At 36.7% G+C, this 24,731-nt stretch overlaps 1 protein-coding gene across 1 annotated transcript; it reads right to left on the bottom strand.

Moving 5' to 3' along the window:
- Positions 1-1,217: 1,217 nt before the first annotated feature.
- Positions 1,218-5,078, bottom strand: LOC107411509 (pentatricopeptide repeat-containing protein At2g30100, chloroplastic). Its single transcript, XM_016019107.4, has 2 exons — positions 3,589-5,078; positions 1,218-2,256 (listed from the first exon to the last, which is right to left on the bottom strand). The coding sequence occupies exons 1-2, from the start codon at positions 4,345-4,347 to the stop codon at positions 1,483-1,485; spliced, it is 1,533 nt and encodes a 510-aa protein (XP_015874593.1). The 5' UTR covers positions 4,348-5,078; the 3' UTR covers positions 1,218-1,482.
- Between the last annotated feature and the right edge of the window lie 19,653 nt (positions 5,079-24,731).

The following is a 24,731-nucleotide window of genomic DNA, read 5'->3' as shown; positions in this document are numbered from 1 at the left end:
TTAATGCTTGATAGTATTCTAACATGTCGGTTCTCTTGAGATGAAAATTCCTCCATTCAATATACCTTTTAAAATCATTGAAACTGAAAGAGATGCAATCATGGAAGGAAGCATTACTCAGATTCAAACTACCTTGATTTTTATTTCCAATGGGTGTGCATATAATATTATGAAAAATTGTTATGCCTAGCTTTTCTGCACATGGCTGTCCTCTCTTCAGCTGGCAATCCAGGAACTACGGGGCGCTCATTGCACATCAACCAAACGAATGCAAAGAAAACATTCCTATTAAACTTATATGCACAGCCAACCGGGCAACCAAAGCTCTGCCATTCAAACACATTGACAACAAATTGTTAGCTTTACATACCCAAATAATTCAAATCAACTATCTTTGGCAATAACTCATTCTTCAATGGGGTATTGGTTCTTAAAAAAATTAAATTAATAAAACCTAAAAATTTTGAACTGTGATCGGGTCCATATAAGTATTCAGGTTCAAGCTGGTCCATTTGGATGCTATCAGGTCAGACATCATGGTGTACCAGAGAAATCAATGCAAAGAAACGCAAAAAGTTAGATATAATTCACACTTCACAGGGAATTTAATGCGAAAATGGACGTCTTTACAGGTTTATGGATAACATATTAATAATGTCAGCTAATTTCAGCTCCCTAACAACCCCATTATAAGGTGCATAAAATATTTGAAAGTCATAACACATCACATAATATACACGTGAACATCCATAGCACCCACTCAATAAAAAAGATTCCTTATATTCATAATCTGCTAAATAATTCAGTGACTGTAGCAACACTCATTAAAAAATCTCACCACCAGCTCCAATAATGCAATTCAGAAGATATCTTTGTACCCTACAAACCAATCCATGCCAACGCAATTATAATATTAATGGTCTTCAAGGTCCATAAAGAATGGCCTGGATAAAGAAAGCCCGACTAACCATTTCTGACCACCTAATATTTAAGCAGATATGATAAATAATGTGTATTTTGTAGCTGAATAATGAGTGGGGCAAAATGAATAGATAAAAGATTATTATGGCAGCTTCAAGGATTTTCCTCGTAAGTTGGCTTTTCATCAGCAAAGCGTTATGCTCCTGTAATCTGGCTTTACCTAGTACAGGTTGCAGTTCACCATAAAACAGGCATTCAAGGAGTAAACTAGGAGGAAATGGAGAACACTGAAAACATACTGCGCAATTCATACCAAGTATAGTTACATTATGTTGAAGCTTTATTACAGTTTACAGTAGCAAATACAAATATTCGATCTCATAAACAATACATGGGAGAACAATTTTTACATAATTCGGTTGGTCTTCCCAGGACATTGTTCACACATACAACTTTACTGCTAATAGCGATACAAAAACTGTACAAAATTAACGTGCAAAAAGCACCCAGAAATTAGGTTCTAGGTGCTATTATATCTTGATCTAACCATCTATTATATCTTCAAATCATTTTTATGATCCAGAGCTTATATTTCTTTATATACAGATATAGAAGACAAGGTCCGATCAAATTGTTGTCAGAAAGGCGCTTACAAAGCTTGAGGTAGGTTTCTAAGCCACCGGATCGATGGATCCTCCTTCGTAGACCCTGCAACACAGCTGCCCTATCCAAATACTCTGGAGGCAAACCCAAATCAAGCATTTTAAATACCGTTTCTGCAGCATTATCGAAATGTCCCCCTTTAATATAACCTCTTAACAACCATGAAAGGCTTTTTTTCTTGCGTAGAGAGCTCGTAGCCTCCAATCTAGTGAGCAACCTTGCTATGGCACTAGCCTCCTTTTGGGATGCGCAAATGGCTAAAACAATGTCATAAAGGTCCCCATCAGCTTCCTTACCCACAAGTTTCATTTCCCATAATTGTCTTTCGGCCTCAAGTCCACGACCAGCACAAACATACATGGCAAGGAGCCTTTCATGAACCACCCCAGAGAGTGAAGAGCTTCCCTCTTGAGTAATCCAATTGGACAAGCGTACTCCAACAGCTAGAAGATCTGATTGATACTTCTTGATAAGCCCAGCATTTTCTGTGTCAACTTCAGCTACCAGCCCATCCTTTGCAAAACCTTTCAACTTGCGTAAGGCTTTTGCAAATTCATTCAGCTCCTTAACCACAGCAGTCATGGCAATGAGGTAGCTGTAAACTTCTGGCTTCAACCCAGATTCTCTTATATTGACCACCAACTTGACAGCACCCATATAGTTCCCCTCAGCCTGATGAAATACATTGCACATATTTATTCATATAAGCTTCCAAAAAAAGAAAAAAAAGAAAAAACGAGAAATGTACAGATTTTAAAACATGTGACTTAAATCTATAAACATTTGTCCAAAAAACTAAATGTTCAAAGTCAAGTAGGCTAAGAATGGTTAAGTAATTGAACAATGTTGTGATTAACATAAAATATCAGGCAAGTAAGAATCGTCATCCTACCATGGGTAGATTGATACTGAGGCTCATACTGCAAGGTTATATATTTCTAGCATAATTAAGAATCATGACCATTTCAATTCTGAAAGTAGCTTTTGCATGTATGAGATTTATGAGAGCTGATATTTGCTAGTTTGTTTACCAATCACCAAACAGAAGCTAAGAACAGTGAGCTTCCATGGTTTCATTCTTTGCCCCTTAAGGCTTTTTGTCCCACTGCTTCCAAGATATTTCATTGACTCTTATCTAACAAAATTTGGATGGAAGAGTTGCAATATATATTAGCAATCAGTGGAATCAAGTGCATAAAGTACAAAGGGTATTAAGATGAGAAATTGCTTGTTCGTTATTGGGTAATGATTATGGATGACCTATGAATAGAAAATCTGCAAGGTGGTAGCTTCCTCTTTTTGTCTAATTTCAGTTGAGAGCTGTTAATTGAATAGGTTACTCCCCTGTTAGTAAGGGCCGCCTACCAGCACTATGTTGTTTATTTGGTTAACATCTTAGTGTTTTTTGTCAGTAAGATTTTAAGTCTTTTAAATTGTGGGATGGGTGCTTCTTTTCTCTTTTTCTTGGCTAAAGTTATGGGATGGGCGCTTATTTGGCTGGTTTTTGATGCATTTGCAGTTTAATTTCATAATGGAATTTCATTTATCAAAAAATAAAATGTTACAATTTCATCTATATAATGCACATTTGGCCGAAACATGGTAGGTATTGTTACCACTATTTCAATTGGATACAAGCACTATTTCAATTTGAAACAAGTAAGATCAACATTCAAAATGAAATTTATTACAGCCAATATGAAACAAGCAAGTACAAATCCAATAACAAAGGAATTAAGCACTACATGCAATGCCTTCTAATTCGATTCACAGGACATCAAATCAATTTCAAACCACAAATATAATACCAGTGGTGGAAGATGGCACAAAAATTATCATCCACGAGACCAATCTCATCTAAGGTTAGCAAGCAATAAGGAAGTAAAAGCCTCATTCTACAATCTACATTACATTATATACAAGAACAAACCAAAACTGCATCTTGAAGTGAGTATCTACAAACTGAATACCATAATATTTAGAAATGAATCAAAAGAAGCTTACCATCATTTTCCAAGCAAGATATCCAGTAGGCCCTCCCTTGTGTCCATCTCCATCATCCTCCGAACAAGCTATTCCACGTCTCAAAACCTCTTTCACAAACAGAACCGATCTCTCTTTCTCACCCATCTCCCAGTACAAAGATATCACCTTCTCCATCATGCTAAAACTTGGCTTCAGACCAACACAATCCATGTCCACAAGTAGGTCAACTACATCACCCACATCACGCTCCTCCTCAATCAGCTTCTTAACCCAACTACACATTATCGAAACCATAAGCTCCATGGTCTCCTTATCGACCCTATTCTCTTTTCTAAGCCACTCAAACACCTCTAGTGCACACCATGAGTCCCTACCTTCCTGAGAAAAGTAGACCAGCACAAGCTGCAATTCTCTGGCAGATAACCGCTCGTTCATTTCCTCAAGAACATCGGATGGTTCCCTCGTCATCCGCTCCAATTCCTCAATTGCCTCGAAAAAACCCTCACCCATTTCCTCTTCATCGTCGCTGGTCAGAAACTGGTCCAACTCAACCGATTTGAACAACCTAAATTCTCGGAATTTACTCTGTTTTGTGACGATGAAGTATGGATTTTGGTGTCTGCAATAGATTATGGGACAAACCCTAGGATAGAATCTTCCCGCGAGATTCTGGCAGATTGGAGGAGCGAAAATTGGATGCCGGTGGAGTGAAAAGGATGAAGAAGGTGATGATAAGCCCAATTGGATCAACGAAGTAAAACCATGAGCAGAGTCCATTGCTTTCGCTCCCAATCTCCGAAAAAAGAGATTCTTCTTGTATTCAAAGAAAAAAAGAAGAAAAAAAGAAAAAAGAAAAACAACTAACTACCCCGTGTTTGGTCGTAAAGAAAATTGAAGAAAAAGGAAAACCTCGAATCTTGATTTACAAGCTGTTCCAGTTCACGAGAAACATAAGTAGAACTCACGTCAACGAAGTCAAAGAGTGGCATCAAGTAAAGCCTCTCCTTCATAAAGACTCGCAAATTTCAAATGTTGAAAGCTTTTACTTCGTTTTTTTTGTTTTTTTGTTCTTTTTTTTTTTTTTCCCTTTCAGACAATTTCTGGACAACCAAACATGAAATTAGGGTTCCAATTTGAACATTTCGACGGAAACCGAAACCCGAGTATAGAATCCATGGACCCAGGCAACCAAAAAAAAAAAAAAAAAAAGAATGGGAAAGAGAGAGAGAGAAACCGGCAATTCTTTTCTGAAATTTCAGGGATAATTCAAAAACCCCTTCAAAAAAAAAATAATTTTAGGGTTTGAATTTGTGCGGTAGTGTTGCAATGGCCGACTTTTTGCCACCCATTGCAATCTGCAAGCAAACAACTATAACAAAAACCTGTTTGTTTCTCTCCTCCTCATAATCATATATTTCTTTTTCTTTTTTTCTTTTTTTCTTTTTTTCCCAAAAAAACTCTTATTTTTGGATCATTCGAATTTTGTTGACGTGTCCCAATGGTGGTTGCTCAGCGAATCCAGCTATCAAGGTGGCTTCTTGGAGTTGGAAAAAAAACATAAAAATAAAAAATGGGGCTAATGAATTTAAAAAACTTCCCAGTTTAATCAAATTAAATAAATAAAGAGACACCGATAGTAATGCATCCAAAACGATTTAGCATAAATATAAATATATATCGTTTGGCCATACATTTCTTTTTTCCTGGTACCTTAAATTGCGCTTTATTATTATTATTTTTTAACTTTTTAACAAAGTTGGCATATTAAAAAAAAAAAAAAAAAAGCAAGGATGTAAAATGTTATTATGTATTGTTTGAAGTAAAGTAGAATTGGTTCTAAAGAAAACTTAAAATTATTTGGCTTGATATTATTGTTATCGGCCATCGCTTTTGCAAATATGTTAAGCAACTAATGAGCTATTTATTCAAACTGGGTTATGAATAAGTGTTGTTAGGTTTTTGCAAAACAAAAATGGATAAAAAAAAGATTTAATTTTCATTGATATATTATGTGTATATATTATATATAAAAGAAGTATGAATACAAGTTATATTATATATTAAAGAAGAATGAATCCATGTAGTTTTGTTGCCCAAATTATCAATGAAACCGAAGAGCTTTTCATAAAAAATATTATAGGTGTGAATGTAATGTTAACACACTTTGGTCGAATAAATACTTACCATTTGCTTGTTCCATATCGCTTGCATTGAGTTAAAGTAGTTCCATGGAAGCTTGACATATGTTGTTTGTTGCATTGGTTGAGAGAGTGGTCAAATCCGAGTATACCACTTCATCAAGTATGTCTAAGTAGATCAGTTGCTTAAGCTCCTTAAACAGCTTGCTAATCCATGGTCTAATCTAATTTTGCTTACCTGACTAAATACATGTCTTTGGTGTTAATGAATGTAATATCCCATCCTGAAATACGTTGAAATTTTTTTATGTATTTATCAAGTTTGACAAAATTAATAGGTCTCGATTGAGTGGGCCCACATTGACTTTTTGTTGCAGATGGAATTTTGCATTAACTAAGGTATCATTATAAAGTATGAGTCGATCCGAGTTCGTGGACTAGTAGCATGCTGAAAATGGAACTATAATTCAAAAGTTATAAACGAAACAAGTTGCGGTTGGAACCGTTCGAGTGGTGCCATGTTTGACTTTTCATTCTTGTAAAATTTGATTTTGACTTCTACATGGTTGTAAGATATTCATCAATACGAGTTCATAAACTAACGGCAGACTTAATTTGGATATTTGGTTAAAAAGTTATAAATCTGTAAATTTTGTATTTACCGCGTACCAATCTATGCGTGTGTGAAAAAAGTGTGCACAGTGCCTATTGACAATGTGCCATATGTCAACCATTTAACCAATCCTGTGAGTGCACAATGGCATCCACGGGTAGTTTTGATTGGTGGAGAAGTGTGTGAGAGAGGAGTGAGAGGGAGAGAGGAGAGAGAATCGACCACTGTTGGTTTGCCGTGCTCTGGCCACCATTGGTGTACATATCGAACCACTAGGTTGGTAGCCTTGAAACCGATTGGCTGGACAAGTTTCACTATCAGCAGGTTGGCGATGCACCAGGATCGGTCAAATTTTCACGCCTCCCGCTTTGCCAACCATTTTCTCTTAATTCAGCTACCCTTTTGTTACACTGCCTTTATCATCGTGTTACCCACCCTCCGGCCTACCTCCCCGTCAATTTTCACGGCAAGTGGCCATTAGACGCGTCGGCGCCGGTGACGTTTATCGGTGACGACTCACTCCAATCCTTCGTTCAAATGAGTTTCTGACATGATCACCGACCTATCTCCCTTATTTTGACCTCTCTAAACCGAAGTCCAAGGTCCATTTCATCCAAATCTCAATAGATTATGAGATTTGAGAATAGTTAGTTCCTGAGTTTTGTGGTTAGATTCTGACCACCACCAATCCAATCTTCGAGAGGTAAGATCCAATATGTAATCCTTCTGTTGTAAGCTTCGTTTTGGTATATTTATATATTTTGGACAACATTTGTGTTAGCTTCCTGAGTAAACCGTACATATTATACTCGATTAAAATATTATTTTAATTATTATTGTGTATTGTGATATTTTAGGCACCTATGTAAACTGTGGGATCGATTTTTGGAGGATCTCTAGTGATCAATGCATTTGAGAGTGATCCTTTTTCAAAAATTATTTTTGGGCTGTTAAATATTTATATATATATATATATATATATATATGTATACATATATTGTGTTATTTAAATTTCTGAAAAATATTACATGTGTGTAACATTTAAGAAAAGTTTGCTATTTGATTCTATTGTGATGTAGACTTAAATATATGTGTTACATAAAATTTATATTTATGGTTTTAAATAAATTATTTTGTTAACATAAAATTTATATTTGTGGTTTTAAATAAATTAGTGTGTTAATTTATTGTTAAATATATTATGCATAATAAAATATATTTATGTGATTTTAATTATATGTGAATTTTATGTGATTTAACGTGATTTTTGCATAGGTCAATTTTAAAGATTTGAGAAAAATAACTGTATTAAATTATTATGTTCAAAAATATATTTGTACATTTAAATATTTATGGATTTGGATTTATTGTGGTAAAAATTGAATTATTTAAATTGTTAGAGCTATGATGATGGTTTAAAAAAAAATGTGAAATTTTATGGGTTTAGAAAAAAAATGTACCAAACTGTAACAGCCCCATCCACCCGCATGAGATATTGTCCGCTTTGAGTCCAGTCCGCACGGTTTTAAAAGGCCTCTCAAGGGAAAGGTATTCACACTCTCTTATAAGACATGCTTCGTTCTCCTTTCCAACCGATGTGGGATCTCACAATCCACCCCACTTGGGGTCCAGCGTTCTCGCTGGCACACCGATCTAGGTAGTGGCTCTGATACCAACTGTAACAGCTCAGTCCACCCGAATGAGATATTGTCCACTTTGGCTCTGGAGAATCTTCTTACAACCCAACCCTCAAGGTTTTAAAAGGCCTCTCAGTGGTTAGGGGTCCCACCCTTTCACCTGCCAGTCCCACTGGCCCGCGCCTCCCAGGTCCAGCCGAGATATTGTCCGCTTTGAAAGCTAGGTGGTGAGCCCAATCCTACCCCTCATGGTTTTGCTTCCTCACAGGAAGGCCTCTCAAGGAAAAGGTATCCACACCCACTTATAAGGAGTGTTTTGTTCCCCTTTCCAATCAATGTGGGATCTCACAATCCACCCCCCTTGTGGCCCAGCGTCCTCGCTGGCACATCTGTCAGGACCCGTCCAAAGTTCCCCACCGGAACCCTAGACAAGCCCTGATCCCAGGGAAACCCTACCGGACCCTTCTGTGGAAGATCCGGCAGAACCTCCCCTAAGGGATGGACTTACCACAAAATTTCCTGCACTGAAAACACACTTCTATAATTGTTCCCTTATTCCTCCCACAGTACGACGAACTGGTTCCACAAATTTCAGCACTCCAAAATAAAAATACAGTAATCCAGTGCAATACAAATACATAAGTGTCCCATACAGTATACAGAGCTTTATGAAGTACTACAAAATACAGAATACAGCAAAAGTGAACGAAATATTACAACTGCAGTAAAAGAAGAACAAGGTACTGCGCGAACAAATACAGCGAGGAAGATCAAGTCCGCTCCGAGTGAACACCGACAACCTGGTACCTAGAGGAACGGAATTTAAGAGTGTGAGATGCTAATCATCTCAGTGAGCGACCCTACTACTCTACACTATCATACCACGGTAATAGGTATATAAATAATAATTATTTGGAAATAATAATGTCTCTCAAAACCCTTACAATTCTCTCAGTTGGAAAGGTTTCCCTTTTAAAACATTTTCACAAAACCCTTTATTCATATTCCCCGAAAACCAAGACATCAAATAAATATCCGAACAGTAAAAGTAATTTTATTTTTCCAATACAGTTTCCAAACATTTTATTTTTAAAACACAGTTCCAAAATCAGTTGATGCACCCACTATATACCAGTGGCGCCAACAGTACCCAGCGTCCCAAGGTACCGCTAGACAGGAGGTTATAGAAAGAAACCGGCATACGGTCGCGTGGCGTCCCACAGCGCCGCTGCTAACCTGGTGTCCCGGCCAAAGGGGGGTGGCCGCCCTCTCCGATGGCATCCACAGGACACCCTCATAATATCAACCGCGCGCTACTCACACCCACCTGCGCGCTAATCACATCACCTGCGCGCTAATCACACCCACCTGCGCGCTAATCACAACCGTGTGCACACTAACCATATCACATATACCATATCACATAATCAGAACACCAGTACGTGCACGGTGCATCTAAAAATTATAAAATCCATAAATTTAAATCATAAAACAAATTTCACATTTTTTATAAGCATAGCGGGCATAATCCATCCTCTTGAACCGGGAAATTCTCCACAATTTCCTTATAATCCATACCAAAAATTCCATGATTTTCAAATCCACCAACTCCCAAATCCATCAATTCAAATATCCACATTTTTTTCCAAGCATAAATAATTTCTCGAAATATCATAATCAAATCCCATAATATTTTATGGGCATATTTCATAAAAATTGAAATCACCAACATAACCAAATATTTTCCTTGAAATATTTGAAAATCAAATCGTGCCCAATTTACCATTAAAACCACACCAATTTCAAAATCCTCAAAACCATAAAATAATTCCACACGGCATAAATTTGTAGAATTCGCATTTTCTTAAATCCAATAAGTTCATAAATACTTCTACAATAAATCCAATAAATATTTGGCACATAGAAATTAAATTCCAAATATTTAATTCACACATAATATATTCATCCATTAAATTCCCCAAAATTAATTTGAAGGTGGGTCACTCACCTGGAGCACGCAATTAACCCATGATCCACTACGGGATCGATTCTACGACTCACCGGTGCTCCTAGAACAAAATTCACAGACAGTCAAATAAATTAATATTTTATTCGGGTAAATAATACCCGGTACCCGGGGGGTCAAAACACAAACGATATCTAGAATTTACGAGTTATATACCGAATCGAAGCTCGAGTGATGCTAATCACAGATCCGGTCTTAATTTTCGATGATCGTACCCGACGGGGTTTGAATTTCGTCGGGAAGCTTTTCGGGTTTCGGCTCCGCAATTCTCCCAAACCGTCGCGAATTGGCGGAAACGGAAGTCGGATTTGGGTTCAGGAGGTCGAACACTGCGGACTGGAGCTGGCCGGAATTTTCGGGTACTCGCCGGAACAGTAATTTCCGGCGGGCCGCCACGTCACCGGCAACCGTCACCGGAACAGTATTTTCCGACGGTGGCCGTTTGCTGTGAAATTTTGCAGATTTGTAGATCGTGAGGAGAGCAATCCAACGGGACCGACGGTGAGCAAAACGGAGGTCGGACGGCGGAGAAATCACCGTTTGAAGATTTTCGACCCCTCGCCGGAAAACGCTCCGATCCCGGCGCGTCGGTGGTCCGATGGCCGTGATTTTTGGTGGGTAGGCCGGACTTGAGGAGAGGATGATGGGTGTATGGCGCGTGTACTGTATATTAGCCGGAATAGTGCCGATTCGCGGTGGCCGGCGGTGGAGGGGGAAAAATCGCCGCCAAACTTCGGACGTCCGATCCGGGCGCGTCCGGCGGCCGTTCGCCGTGAAATTTGGAGGTTTTGCCGGAAATGAGGTGGGCAATCTGGCTGGCCGGCGCGTGTACAGTAACTAGGCCGGAAAAACGTGAAAATGACCGGCGGCCGGCGGGTCCTCTCTCTCTCTTTCTCTCTCCTCTCTCTCTTTCTCTCTCTTCTCTCTCTTCCCCGAGAGTTTTTCAAAATTAAAACCCTGCATGACACTGTTCATGCCACGTGGACCACTCAGAAGCTGACACGTGGCATTTCACTGTTCACGACCCAAAAACATTAAAATAATACGGTATCCGGTAAACTTCAAACGTCCATAACTTTTTAACCACATGTCCGATTTAAGCGTGCCGCTAGTCTATGAACTCGTATCGACGAGTACTTTACAACCATACAAGAGTCAACTCACAATTACATCAAAAGAAAAAGTCAACTCCCGGCACCTTTTAGACAGTTTACACCTCAACTTGTTTTGCCCATAACTTTCAAACCGTAGCTCCGTTTTCGACGTGCTACTAGTCTACGAACTCAGGGCATCATGCACTTCGCCACGGTACCCTAGTCAACTCAAAATTCTCACCGAGTCAAAAAGTCAACTTTTGACCCCCTTCGGTCAACGGTCAACCTCGGTCAACGTGCACGGATTCCGGTGCGATTTGGGACGGGGTGTTACAGCCTTCCCCCCTTACAAAAATTTCGTCCTCGAAATTTCCGCACGTCACTGGAACAGATACGGGTACTACTCACGCATCTGTGCTTCGGGTTCCCACGTTGCTTCCTCGACTAAGTAGTTCCTTGCCAACCAATCCATGCCCAACACTACTTCAAGTCCGGATAGATCCAACAGGATCAGGTCTGCTTCCATCCCTTGATCTGTGAAATCGTCGGGCGTAGTCCTGGCTCCCTGCTGCGTCATAGCAAACACCCGGCCTTGACTTGTCTGCTGGGTTCTCCTTCCTCTACCTCGACTCGATCCTGCAGACGGCTGTACTGATCCCGAAGAAACTCCTACTGGCTGACTCCCCTGGGAACTCTATCCTGGAAATACCCTTGTATGCTGTGTCCGTCGACCTGCTTCTAGCACACTGCCACTACCATAAGGGCAATCCCTCCTTATGTGACCTGGCTGCCCACACCGAAAGCAGAACCCATCCATCTGACATTGCCCAGAATGATTCCCCCTACAAAGTGGACAAATCCGCGGAGAACTAATGCGTGATTGCTGATACAAGCTGCTGCCCCCTGTCGAGGTACTCCGCTATACGAACCTTCGAAAGATCTGCGCCTTGAGGGTCTGTGTATCTCCTCCTGTCTCTCTAGCTCGAGCGCTGCATCCCTGGCGGACTGATAGGTGGGATGTACTGATCCGGAAAGGGTGTAGCCGATGCTCTCTTTCAATCCGTCTATGAACCTCACCTTCTTCGTGTGATCGTCGGGAATCAGGTGCATGCAGAATTCTGATAGTTCTCGGAATCTCCTCTCGTACTCGATCACTGTCATGTTCCTCTGTCGCAGTTCCTCGAACTCTCTCCTTCTTGCTTCACGGTAGGCAGGAGGACAAAACTCTATCAATGGCAGTTGATCATCCCAGCTACCACGAAACTGCATAATGCAAGACCTTAGCAGGTCTTCTAATGTCTGAATTGTGCACTCTGCTTGTCCATCAGATTGCGGGTGAAAAGCGGTGCTGTAGTTAAGTCTTGCTCCTAGTGCATCAGCCAACTTCCGCCATAGTCGTGAAGTAAAGCGCGGATCTCGATCGGAGACGATGGCTAACGGTACTCCATGAAGACTTACAATGCGTTGCACGAACAACTAAGCTAACTTCTCGGGTGAAAAATGTTCTCGTACCGGTAGGAAGTGTGCTGACTTGGTGAGACGATCAATGATTACCCAAATGCCGTCGTACCTTCTAGGTGTGGAAGGAAGCTTGAATACGAAGTCCATGTTGAGTTCTTCCCACTTCCACACGGGAATCGGTAAAGGTTGGAGTAGTCCCGAAGGCTTCTGTCTTTCTGCTTTCACTTGTTGACAAATCAAACACTTTAATACGAAGTCTGCCACTTCTCTCTTCATACCAATCCACCAATAATACTTAACAAGCGTCCGGTACATCTTGGTACTCCCAGGATGCATCGCATACATCGAGCTGTGCGCCTCCTCTAAAATCTCCTTCTTGAGTCCTGGGATATCCGGAACACAAAGTCGTCCTTTATACACGAGGGCTCCATCCCTCCTTATGGAAAATTCCGGATCAAGACCTTCTTGTACCTTGCCCTTAATTGTCCTCAACTTAGGATCTTCCATTTAGGTCTCTACTATACAATCCACCAACACCGGTCGTACCTGGAAGCTAGCCATGAGAACTCCTGAAGGATGCATCCTTAAACCAACAACCAACTCTCGTAACTCGATCAATTATAAAACCCTTGCTCCTCATTGATTAACCAATAGTCTTAACCTCGACAAACATCAATCTTTCTTTTAACTAAATTCATCAAGGTCATGAATAAAATTCTCAACATCCAAATACCATTCTTGAAAACTCTAAGTTTCCCTCATTTCAAATAAATTCCATGAATCCACACCTCAAGCAATAAAGAATTTAAATCCTAATTCTAGCATCACCACCAATACTATGAACAAATCACTAGATCCTTAACCCATAAAAGTATTCCACACTTCTTAAATTCTAACTACGTCCCAAAAATCATACTCCTTATCATTGTAAATTATCACCAACAATATCAACCACCTTGAATCGATAAAGCACCACCAATACGAACCTTAAATCTCCAAGGAAATAAGATATCAAGATCTTAGCTTCTAGAATGAAAAATAACCATGCTTAAACATCCAACCATGCCTAAGGAATCATCCTCATCTCATTAACCTCATCAACCACCAAGTAGAACTTTAGTCGCTATCCGGATCTTGCTTGATTCTCTAAACGCTGTCGTACCTTCTCTTTGTGAATGATAGTTTAAGCATGAAATCCATGTTTACATCTCCCTACTTTACTTGTCGGTGACTTAAGTACCTTTATTCGGATCTTGCAACTTCCTTTATCATGCCAAACCACCATGTCATCCAGTGAGCATTCCATACGTCTTGGTACCCTTGGGGTGTATCGCATACTTTGAATCACGTGCTTCCTTTAAGATCTCCTTTTTGAACTCAACGATACCCTGCTTTGGATTCTTAATTGGCGATACTTAACCTTAAGTCGCTTTTGGAAAAACCATAACAATAAACAAATAATAAAATATATTTTTCAAATATACCTAACTTGCATAGGCAGTTGTTAAAACTCCACATTGAAACAATAATAAAAACACGGATAAATGCATAAAATCAGGTCTTAAAATCCATAGCATAAAATAAAATATGCACGCTTGTAATGGAGGTACGTACGACACCGTCTACATACTACGTGATCCATGATTCCAACTGTCGCCGACACTCTGCTACCAATACAAACCAGGGTGGTTGCCTATATTGGCCGTCCAATCCCCTGGACTCGTAGGCAACATGATCATGGGGCTAGCTCTACATGGACCACATTGGTTCGCCGCCTCCATATGGTGCAGTATAATATCAAACAACATACATAAAAATACATGTATGAACACAAACCAAAAATACTTGAATAAAACACCTTGAAAAGCATTTAAATTTTGATAATCGATCGGGAAAATATTTTGACGCCTTGAAATCGATCGACACACATCCTTAGGCAATCATCATTCTTCTCCATGAACGAAACGGATACCATTCACGATGATAAGCTTGACCTTCAAAAAGAAAACGCATCCTCGACCATCGACTAGGCCAGAGGAATTTCCCGTTAGGCTAGATGATCCTAATTGACACCCTCGAAGATTAGAGTTATTCAAACTCGGGCAACGAATTTACTTCGAGACAAACAGAAAGAACGCTTTCACACGGGTAAAACGAGAGATTAAACACGGATAGGATGCACAACAATGCACAGTCCCTTAGGAATACTAGAACCTAGAGCTCTGATACCAACTGTCAGGACCCGTCCAAAGTTCCCCACCGGAACCCTAGACAAGCCCTGATCCCAGGGAAACCCTACCGGACCCTTCTGTGGAAGATCCGGCAGAACCTCCCCTAAGGGATGGACTTACCACAAAATTTCCTGCACTGAAAACACACTTCTATAATTGTTCCCTTATTCCTCCCACAGTACGACGAACTGGTTCCACAAATTTCAGCACTCCAAAATAAAAATACAGTAATCCAGTGCAATACAAATACATAAGTGTCCCATACAGTATACAGAGCTTTATGAAGTACTACAAAATACAGAATACAGCAAAAGTGAACGAAATATTACAACTGCAGTAAAAGAAGAACAAGGTACTGCGCGAACAAATACAGCGAGGAAGATCAAGTCCGCTCCGAGTGAACACCGACAACCTGGTACCTAGAGGAACGGAATTTAAGAGTGTGAGATGCTAATCATCTCAGTGAGCGACCCTACTACTCTACACTATCATACCACGGTAATAGGTATATAAATAATAATTATTTGGAAATAATAATGTCTCTCAAAACCCTTACAATTCTCTCAGTTGGAAAGGTTTCCCTTTTAAAACATTTTCACAAAACCCTTTATTCATATTCCCCGAAAACCAAGACATCAAATAAATATCCGAACAGTAAAAGTAATTTTATTTTTCCAATACAGTTTCCAAACATTTTATTTTTAAAACACAGTTCCAAAATCAGTTGATGCACCCACTATATACCAGTGGCGCCAACAGTACCCAGCGTCCCAAGGTACCGCTAGACAGGAGGTTATAGAAAGAAACCGGCATACGGTCGCGTGGCGTCCCACAGCGCCGCTGCTAACCTGGTGTCCCGGCCAAAGGGGGGTGGCCGCCCTCTCCGATGGCATCCACAGGACACCCTCATAATATCAACCGCGCGCTACTCACACCCACCTGCGCGCTAATCACATCACCTGCGCGCTAATCACACCCACCTGCGCGCTAATCACAACCGTGTGCACACTAACCATATCACATATACCATATCACATAATCAGAACACCAGTACGTGCACGGTGCATCTAAAAATTATAAAATCCATAAATTTAAATCATAAAACAAATTTCACATTTTTTATAAGCATAGCGGGCATAATCCATCCTCTTGAACCGGGAAATTCTCCACAATTTCCTTATAATCCATACCAAAAATTCCATGATTTTCAAATCCACCAACTCCCAAATCCATCAATTCAAATATCCACATTTTTTTCCAAGCATAAATAATTTCTCGAAATATCATAATCAAATCCCATAATATTTTATGGGCATATTTCATAAAAATTGAAATCACCAACATAACCAAATATTTTCCTTGAAATATTTGAAAATCAAATCGTGCCCAATTTACCATTAAAACCACACCAATTTCAAAATCCTCAAAACCATAAAATAATTCCACACGGCATAAATTTGTAGAATTCGCATTTTCTTAAATCCAATAAGTTCATAAATACTTCTACAATAAATCCAATAAATATTTGGCACATAGAAATTAAATTCCAAATATTTAATTCACACATAATATATTCATCCATTAAATTCCCCAAAATTAATTTGAAGGTGGGTCACTCACCTGGAGCACGCAATTAACCCATGATCCACTACGGGATCGATTCTACGACTCACCGGTGCTCCTAGAACAAAATTCACAGACAGTCAAATAAATTAATATTTTATTCGGGTAAATAATACCCGGTACCCGGGGGGTCAAAACACAAACGATATCTAGAATTTACGAGTTATATACCGAATCGAAGCTCGAGTGATGCTAATCACAGATCCGGTCTTAATTTTCGATGATCGTACCCGACGGGGTTTGAATTTCGTCGGGAAGCTTTTCGGGTTTCGGCTCCGCAATTCTCCCAAACCGTCGCGAATTGGCGGAAACGGAAGTCGGATTTGGGTTCAGGAGGTCGAACACTGCGGACTGGAGCTGGCCGGAATTTTCGGGTACTCGCCGGAACAGTAATTTCCGGCGGGCCGCCACGTCACCGGCAACCGTCACCGGAACAGTATTTTCCGACGGTGGCCGTTTGCTGTGAAATTTTGCAGATTTGTAGATCGTGAGGAGAGCAATCCAACGGGACCGACGGTGAGCAAAACGGAGGTCGGACGGCGGAGAAATCACCGTTTGAAGATTTTCGACCCCTCGCCGGAAAACGCTCCGATCCCGGCGCGTCGGTGGTCCGATGGCCGTGATTTTTGGTGGGTAGGCCGGACTTGAGGAGAGGATGATGGGTGTATGGCGCGTGTACTGTATATTAGCCGGAATAGTGCCGATTCGCGGTGGCCGGCGGTGGAGGGGGAAAAATCGCCGCCAAACTTCGGACGTCCGATCCGGGCGCGTCCGGCGGCCGTTCGCCGTGAAATTTGGAGGTTTTGCCGGAAATGAGGTGGGCAATCTGGCTGGCCGGCGCGTGTACAGTAACTAGGCCGGAAAAACGTGAAAATGACCGGCGGCCGGCGGGTCCTCTCTCTCTCTTTCTCTCTCCTCTCTCTCTTTCTCTCTCTTCTCTCTCTTTCTCTCTCTTCCCCGAGAGTTTTTCAAAATTAAAACCCTGCATGACACTGTTCATGCCACGTGGACCACTCAGAAGCTGACACGTGGCATTTCACTGTTCACGACCCAAAAACATTAAAATAATACGGTATCCGGTAAACTTCAAACGTCCATAACTTTTTAACCACATGTCCGATTTAAGCGTGCCGCTAGTCTATGAACTCGTATCGACGAGTACTTTACAACCATACAAGAGTCAACTCACAATTACATCACAAGAAAAAGTCAACTCCCGGCACCTTTTAGACAGTTTACACCTCAACTTGTTTTGCCCATAACTTTCAAACCGTAGCTCCGTTTTCGACGTGCTACTAGTCTACGAACTCAGGGCATCATGCACTTCGCCACGGTATCCTAGTCAACTCAAAATTCTCACCGAGTCAAAAAGTCAACTTTTGACCCCCTTCGGTCAACGGTCAACCTCGGTCAACGTGCACGGATTCCGGTGCGATTTGGGACGGGGTGTTACACATCGATCCTGGTACTGGCTCTGATACTAACTGGAATAGCTTAGTCCACCTGTATGAGATATTGTCCGCTTTGGGTCCAGCCCACACGGTTTTAAAAGGTCTCTCAAGAGAAAAATATCCACACCCTTTTATAAGGCATGCTTCGTTTTCCTTTCCAACCGATGTGGGACCTCACACAAACCTTATGACATTTTATAAAATTTTCAATATTTGTAATATTTTCGATTTTATGATTTTAGATGCACCATACAATATTGGTGTTCTGTACTGTATTTATTGATTAGTATGCAAGTATATTTGGTTATCCTGTGGGAGCTACGGGTCTAAAGGTTAGCAAGTATTTTGCAAAACGAATATCAACTGCCTCCCATGGCCAAAATGACTGTTATTAGCATCGGCGTCTTAAAATGCAAAGGTGACCGTTTGCAAGTTTTTTTTTAACCTCTCCGTCAGAGTGATACTTGGGACATCAAGTATTGTCTGACACCACTTGGTATATAATGTGGTACATCAAGTTGTTTTCTTAACATGTTTTCCAAAATAAAAAATTTTAAAATGTATTTTATTATTTCTATATTATTTTATTATTTAATTAAAATTCTATATATTAATGTTAATTTTGTTTTTAAACTAATTTTTTTCTAATACAAATTTTATTTATGATTTTATTTTATTTTATGATATTTTATTTTGAATTTAATAATTTGCTACCAAATTATTTTCAATGTTAATTTTAATTTTAAATTATTTGTATTTTATTTATTTGTCTATTTCCTTAATTTTTGGGGATATAAAAATGATGAATACTGTGAAAATAGTTTTAAAAAGTTGAACATTTCTAACTGAGTAAAATTGTGACGGTTTTGAGGGAAAATTCTTAATTTTACTTTATTTATTATTTTAATTACTTACTTATTTATTTATTATTAATCACCTTTATTTTATATTATCGTATTATTATATTTTATGTAGTAGTTGGATCATTCACTAGTATAATTAGCATCTCATTATTTTTCTGTTTTTAAATCATTTTTCCTAAGACCAGGTGTAGTAGGTGTTGACCCTTTAGAGCAAGCCCAACGTTTTCTTTCCATTGCTGAGTTCCAAGAAGACTTTTTTGCTTTTCTTTCTTTTCTTGTGATATTTTTTTCTTATCTCTTTGTTATATTAAATTTTATAATTGTTGTAAACTTTAGTATGCTCTGTATATTGTATTGGATTATTATTTATTTAATATTGTGCTTGTTCCCTATTTTGTTTTATTTTGAAGTGCTATTTTGTGGAAATCTTTTCTAGTAAGGTGGAAGGAATAAGATGATGTTTTATAGGAGTGTGTTTTCTATGTAAGAAATTTTAGGACATATCCAACTTTTAGATGAGATGCTATAGGGTTTTTGATAGGAAGCTGTGGTAAGCTTTCTCCAGTGCATGTTTAGGTTTCTGGTAAAGAATTTTGTATGGATTATGACATTAAACACCTATTTAAGAGTTCTAAATGAGACAACAAAAGGATTTAAAATATTCTGTGAAGTATGTGAAACATATACCTTCAACTTAAGTGCGTTTACTTCGGGTTTGAACAAAATGTAGCATAACATTTCCAGATATTCTAAAATTGTTTAATATGAAAGGTGCAAAAATTTCTAAATAAAAAATTAATAGAAAACAATAAACATTTTTTTATTGAAGAGAATTATTAATTTTTTAACAAATTAGTGTATTCAAAAATGCAAATTTCATAGAAAAAAATATTCTTTTTATATAGAGTTCGTTTATAATATATATATATTCTTTTAATATTTTTTGGGAAAATAAAAATTTAATAAAACATACATATTAGAAATCTTAGAAGTATTTTTTTAAAAAAATAAATATATAATATACATATAATGAATAAAAGAACATTTTTTATAAAAATAAAATTTCCAAGTTTTCTTTTCTTTTTTGGGTCTTTATTTTTTTTTCAATCTATATAATATGCATATAATATTATTTTTATTTTTTAAAAATTCACATTTTCATGTTTTAATATTTTACTAATTTATTAAAAAATAATAATTATCTTTAATAAAAAAAGTTTTTTATTAATTTTTTACTGAAAAGTTTTTGTATTTTTCATTTGTATTTTTCATCCTGAATTATGCAGAATCGCATTTTAAACTCTCACTTTTTGTCCCTTACGCTACTCATGAGACGCTCCGCTAAAAAGTTAACAAAAAATAAAATAAAACAAAAAGGGTGTAATAGTGCAAGAAAAAATGAAAATAAAGTTCAAAAAATAAAATGCTAAAAAAATGTCAAACCCGCAAAATATGAAATATTATATAATTTAAGGTATAGTAATGCTAATATCCCATAAGTAAATAAATATATTTATTTAGATGATTCCCTTTTTGAAAATTTATAGAGTTCATTGGATTATAGGCCTGATATGTAACTTCCATTCAATTCTATAAAAATTTGTTTACTAATTCTTTCCCCAAAAAAAAAAAAATGTTTATTAATTACAAAAAAAGTTAATTTGTTTATTTAATTAAATTTTTATTTTTACCTTTCTGTTTGCTAACAAACCTAGAAGGAGAACAATAATAAGAGAGTAACGATGACCTACTAATATATATTAAGAAGTATTTTATCAAGAAGTTTCTAATTTTTTTAAATAAAAAATATTTAGGTGTATTTATACATAATCGTCCATTCTTTATTAAAATTAGGGATTTCTTTTAATTAGAAAGCTAGTATATATATATATATATATATATACACACACACACATTTTTTCCCTTCTTGATATTGAAATCGAAAAATAATTTGAATTTTGAATGTATAATAGAGAAAAAAAAATTTATCATTAGCTTGTGTTTGTAAAATGCTATTCAAATGAATTAATATTGGGAGAACAATTAAATTACTCTTACATTTAATTCCTTTCTAACTCATTAATTACTTAACAAAATATAATGTCATTATGCTTGTCTTCTTAAATTACATTACTTTGACATTAAATGAAGATATAAAAAGCATACAATTTATTAATTACTTAACTATATATGTATGCCTCAATGAATTTATTTCATTTATTTTCTCTTTTCTCTAGTGCACTGGTAGGTTTAATTTTCCATTTAATCATTAGGTAATATATCCTACAAAAAAATTATTAGGTAATATATGTGCCAGCTCTTTCCTATTAATGCTTTCAAATTAAGCAATATTAGAGTGTGTTTGGAAATGCTTGTTTATAATTATCTATTTTTCATTACACCTATTTTTGTAGCACTTTGTATTAATAACTACTCCATAAAATAAGTGGAAGAATGTTTGACTTTATATAATATAAAGTACTTTTAAATATAGTTTTGATATTTTTATTTTTTATTTAATGCAATGAATTTTTTTTTTTCATCTTAAAGCACTTAGACTATGTTTGTTTAAAAAAAAAAAAGAAGCTTATTTTTGTAGTATTTTTGTTAATAAGTGTTTCATAAAATAATAGGTAAAATATTTGACTATACATAATATAAAACACTTTTAAATTTATTTTTGATATTTTCATTTTTTAGTTTATGCATTGGCTTTTTTTTTTTTTTTTTTTTTTTGGGTTAACCACCCTGAAGGACTTATTTAGAAAAATATCAAATTGCTTCCTTTAGTATTTAATACATTTAATTTTTTTTTTTAAGAATAATTGAGTATGGGATGTCTAGTTTAGTTGGACACCAACGTAGTTGAAATGCTTCTTTCTTTAAAGTGGGTACATTTTATAGTGTAAGTTATATATCAGAAAAAGAAAATATTAATATAATAAATTTAGAAATGTTTATGCGGCAGAGATTTCACCATTGGATAAAGTGATAATTAATATTTTGGTATGTGGCAACTATTAGCGTGTGCCACATAAAAATTTCTAATTTAAGGAGTTACAAATTCCTTGATTAGAAAATTTTATATTGTATATATGTATACAATCAATCTCCTATTATCAAGACGTTGTGATGTAAAAACTATCAAAACTTTTTATCATTAGCCATCGGATTTCTTAAGTATTGAGGTTTAAAGATATTTTGATAGATTCAATAAGTTTGGTGAGTATTTAAATCCTAAAATGACAAAGTCAACTTTGTTTGGACTCATTTAATAATTAGTTTGAAACCAACCTATTTTGGTAATAACTAATTTGGTCCAATTAATAGTTTGTTTGTAATTTTCAATCAAATCCAAACAAATTTCAACTTTAAATTCAATCCAATAATGGTCGGTCTGGTTGATTAAATGATCAGTTTTGTATTGAGTTTGGACTTGGATTGTACACTTTGGATTTCAAAATTTTAGGCATTAAATGTTGAAACCTTGGATTTTGACATTTTGAAATCTAGAATTTTCACATTTTCATAATAAAAATAGCCAAATTTTCTATTAAAATCTCTTAACATTTTGAAAAATGAGAATTTATTTTTAGAATAAGATAAATAAAACAAAAGAAGTTAAAATAACATATCAATTAAAACTATTTTTTAACTACATAATGTAAACCAATATAAATATTAAATAAAACAAAAAATAATAATTTACTAATTATTTTTTAATATATATATTTAATTATTTATATTTTAATTGGTATGTTTTGAATTGGTTTTGTGGGTTTTTTCTTTTTGAAATCTATCAAACTATTGATTTTGAATTTTTAAACCTATTCTTAACTAGATTGATTGCATTGCATGGTTAGTTTGTTCGTTTAATCTGTTTTTGTACATATCCCTAATTCAAATTCAGAAAATATTTCTACATCTCAATTTTTAAAGCAATCCAAGGACTAGTAAATGAGAATCTAATGGTTTTTTTCATTAGGATGTCTTGATTGGAGAGTTCTCCTACATATATATATATATATATATATATATATAAATATATATGTAAGATCCCACATTGGTTGGAAAGGGGAACGAAACATACCTTATAAAGCTGTGGATACATTTCCCTTCTGAGGCCTTTTAAAACCATGCGGACGGGACCCAAAGCGGACAATATCACATGCGAGTGGACTGGGCTATTACAGTTGGTATCAGAACCAGTACCCGGATCAGTGTGCCAGCGAGGACGCTGGGCCCCAAGGGGGGTGGAATGTGAGATACCACATCGGTTGGAAAGGGGAACGAAACATGCCTTATAAGGCTGTGGATACTTTTTCCTTGTGAGGTCTTTTAAAACAGTGCGAGCGGAGTCCAAAGCGGACAATATTACATGCGGGTGGACTGGACTGTTACAATATATATCTAAATGACTATCACATTACAATGTTCTATAAGAAACTTTCGACCATAGACAATCATCGTATCAAAAAATATTTATACATATACGATGTGGCAAATCAACTTGCACAAAGATCCCTACTATATAGTCACTTTTAGACCAGTATAAAAGCCACAAATAGATATATTGAATAAAAGAAAAAAGTAATACAAAATTGAAATTAAGAAATAATTACAACCAGCCTAAACACTTACAAACAACAAAACTCCCACTGGCCTCATTAAAACCTGTTGAAAGAAAAATCTAATGGAGAAAACTTTAACAAGAAAAAGAGTACTAGTTAACAAAATCCCGACAAATCCACCCAAAAACTGACAAAAACAAAAAGTACAATTGCTTCGCATATAAGATGAATGAGCATGAAGACATTCCTTTGGTAAATGTTGTAACCAAACCTCACGTGTCAATGGAATAGTTAGATTGGAAAGAGCATCGGAAACCATATTACACTCCTTATAGACGTGAGACCCTATAAAATCAATGGAATTAATGAAATCAATTCAAACCAACCAAGCCTACAAGCTTCCAGGAAGCATCCAAAAGCAATCCTAAAGAAGACACATAATAGACATCGAATCACTTTTAAGCCAAACTCAATTTCAAGAAAAAGATTAGAAAAATCCAAAACTTTAATAACTGCCTAAATTTCAGCTTCAAAAGCGGTCAAATTGCCTAAAGAAGAATAAGAACAACCCTTGACCAAGCCACAAGTAATTTTGAAAACTCCACCACAATCTACTGGACCTAGAGCCTCCAAAGCATCACTATCTATGTGAATCTTTATCCAACCATCTTTAAGAGCCAACCAAACAACTAGCAATATTTTTGGGGCCTTGGAATGAATGCCTGAAATAACAAAATTCCTTAATATGTTAAAATTTGAGATTGTATTGTCCATATGAAAGATAACAGCCTTACGGATAGACTTCCAAATAAAGACAATAAATGAAATGAAAGAAATGAAAGCACCATCAAATCTCATTTTATTTCAAGCATATCATATAGCATGAAAATCAACAAAAATAGAAGATTGCCCAAGACAAAATAATTGGGAGCTAAAATTTTGAGACCTACAGCCTGTAAAGAAATTCAAAACCGAATCACCACGCTAAAACATTTTACCAAAACTAGAGAAAATTGACTCCCATAATTGATGAGCATAGCTACAACATATAAAAAAATGCTCAACATCTTCATAAGCAACATAACACATAGAACAACATGAAGCACTTAAAAAGTCACGAATAGAAACTTTATCATCTATTGGAAGATAGTTGCTAAGCGATCTTCAAACCAAAGTAGATCTAGAAGGAGGAACAAATTTATACTAGATAAATTTAATCCACCCAGGATGAACAACAGGTTCATTAACAAGAAATTTATACAAATTTCAACAAGAAACTTCTCTTGAAGATGAATGCAACCAAATAGGTTTATACAGAAGACTGGCCATCGTAGTCTTTAATTAAATCAACAACATAAGGAAAAGTAGAATTAAAATCCATAGGAAGCTTCTAACCACCATTTTGATCATAAAAGGAAGAAACTTAAAGAAATTAAATCCAAAATAAAAGAGC

The sequence above is a fragment of the Ziziphus jujuba genome, chromosome 10, assembly GCF_031755915.1.
Source record: "Ziziphus jujuba cultivar Dongzao chromosome 10, ASM3175591v1".
Taxonomy (NCBI): Eukaryota; Viridiplantae; Streptophyta; class Magnoliopsida; order Rosales; family Rhamnaceae; genus Ziziphus; species Ziziphus jujuba.
The sequence above is the reverse complement of the archived record's forward strand: the minus strand, read 5'-3'. Positions and strand labels throughout refer to the sequence as shown.

Bases quoted from the DNA above. Each gene is read 5' to 3' on its own strand.
- LOC107411509 (XM_016019107.4), bottom strand. From the start codon at position 4,347: ATGGACTCTGCTCATGGTTTTACTTCGTTGATCCAATTGGGCTTATCA. The intron at 2,257-3,588 runs GTAAGCTTCTTT...GTATTTCATCAG, and splicing joins ATCTTGCTTGGAAAATGATG to GCTGAGGGGAACTATATGGG.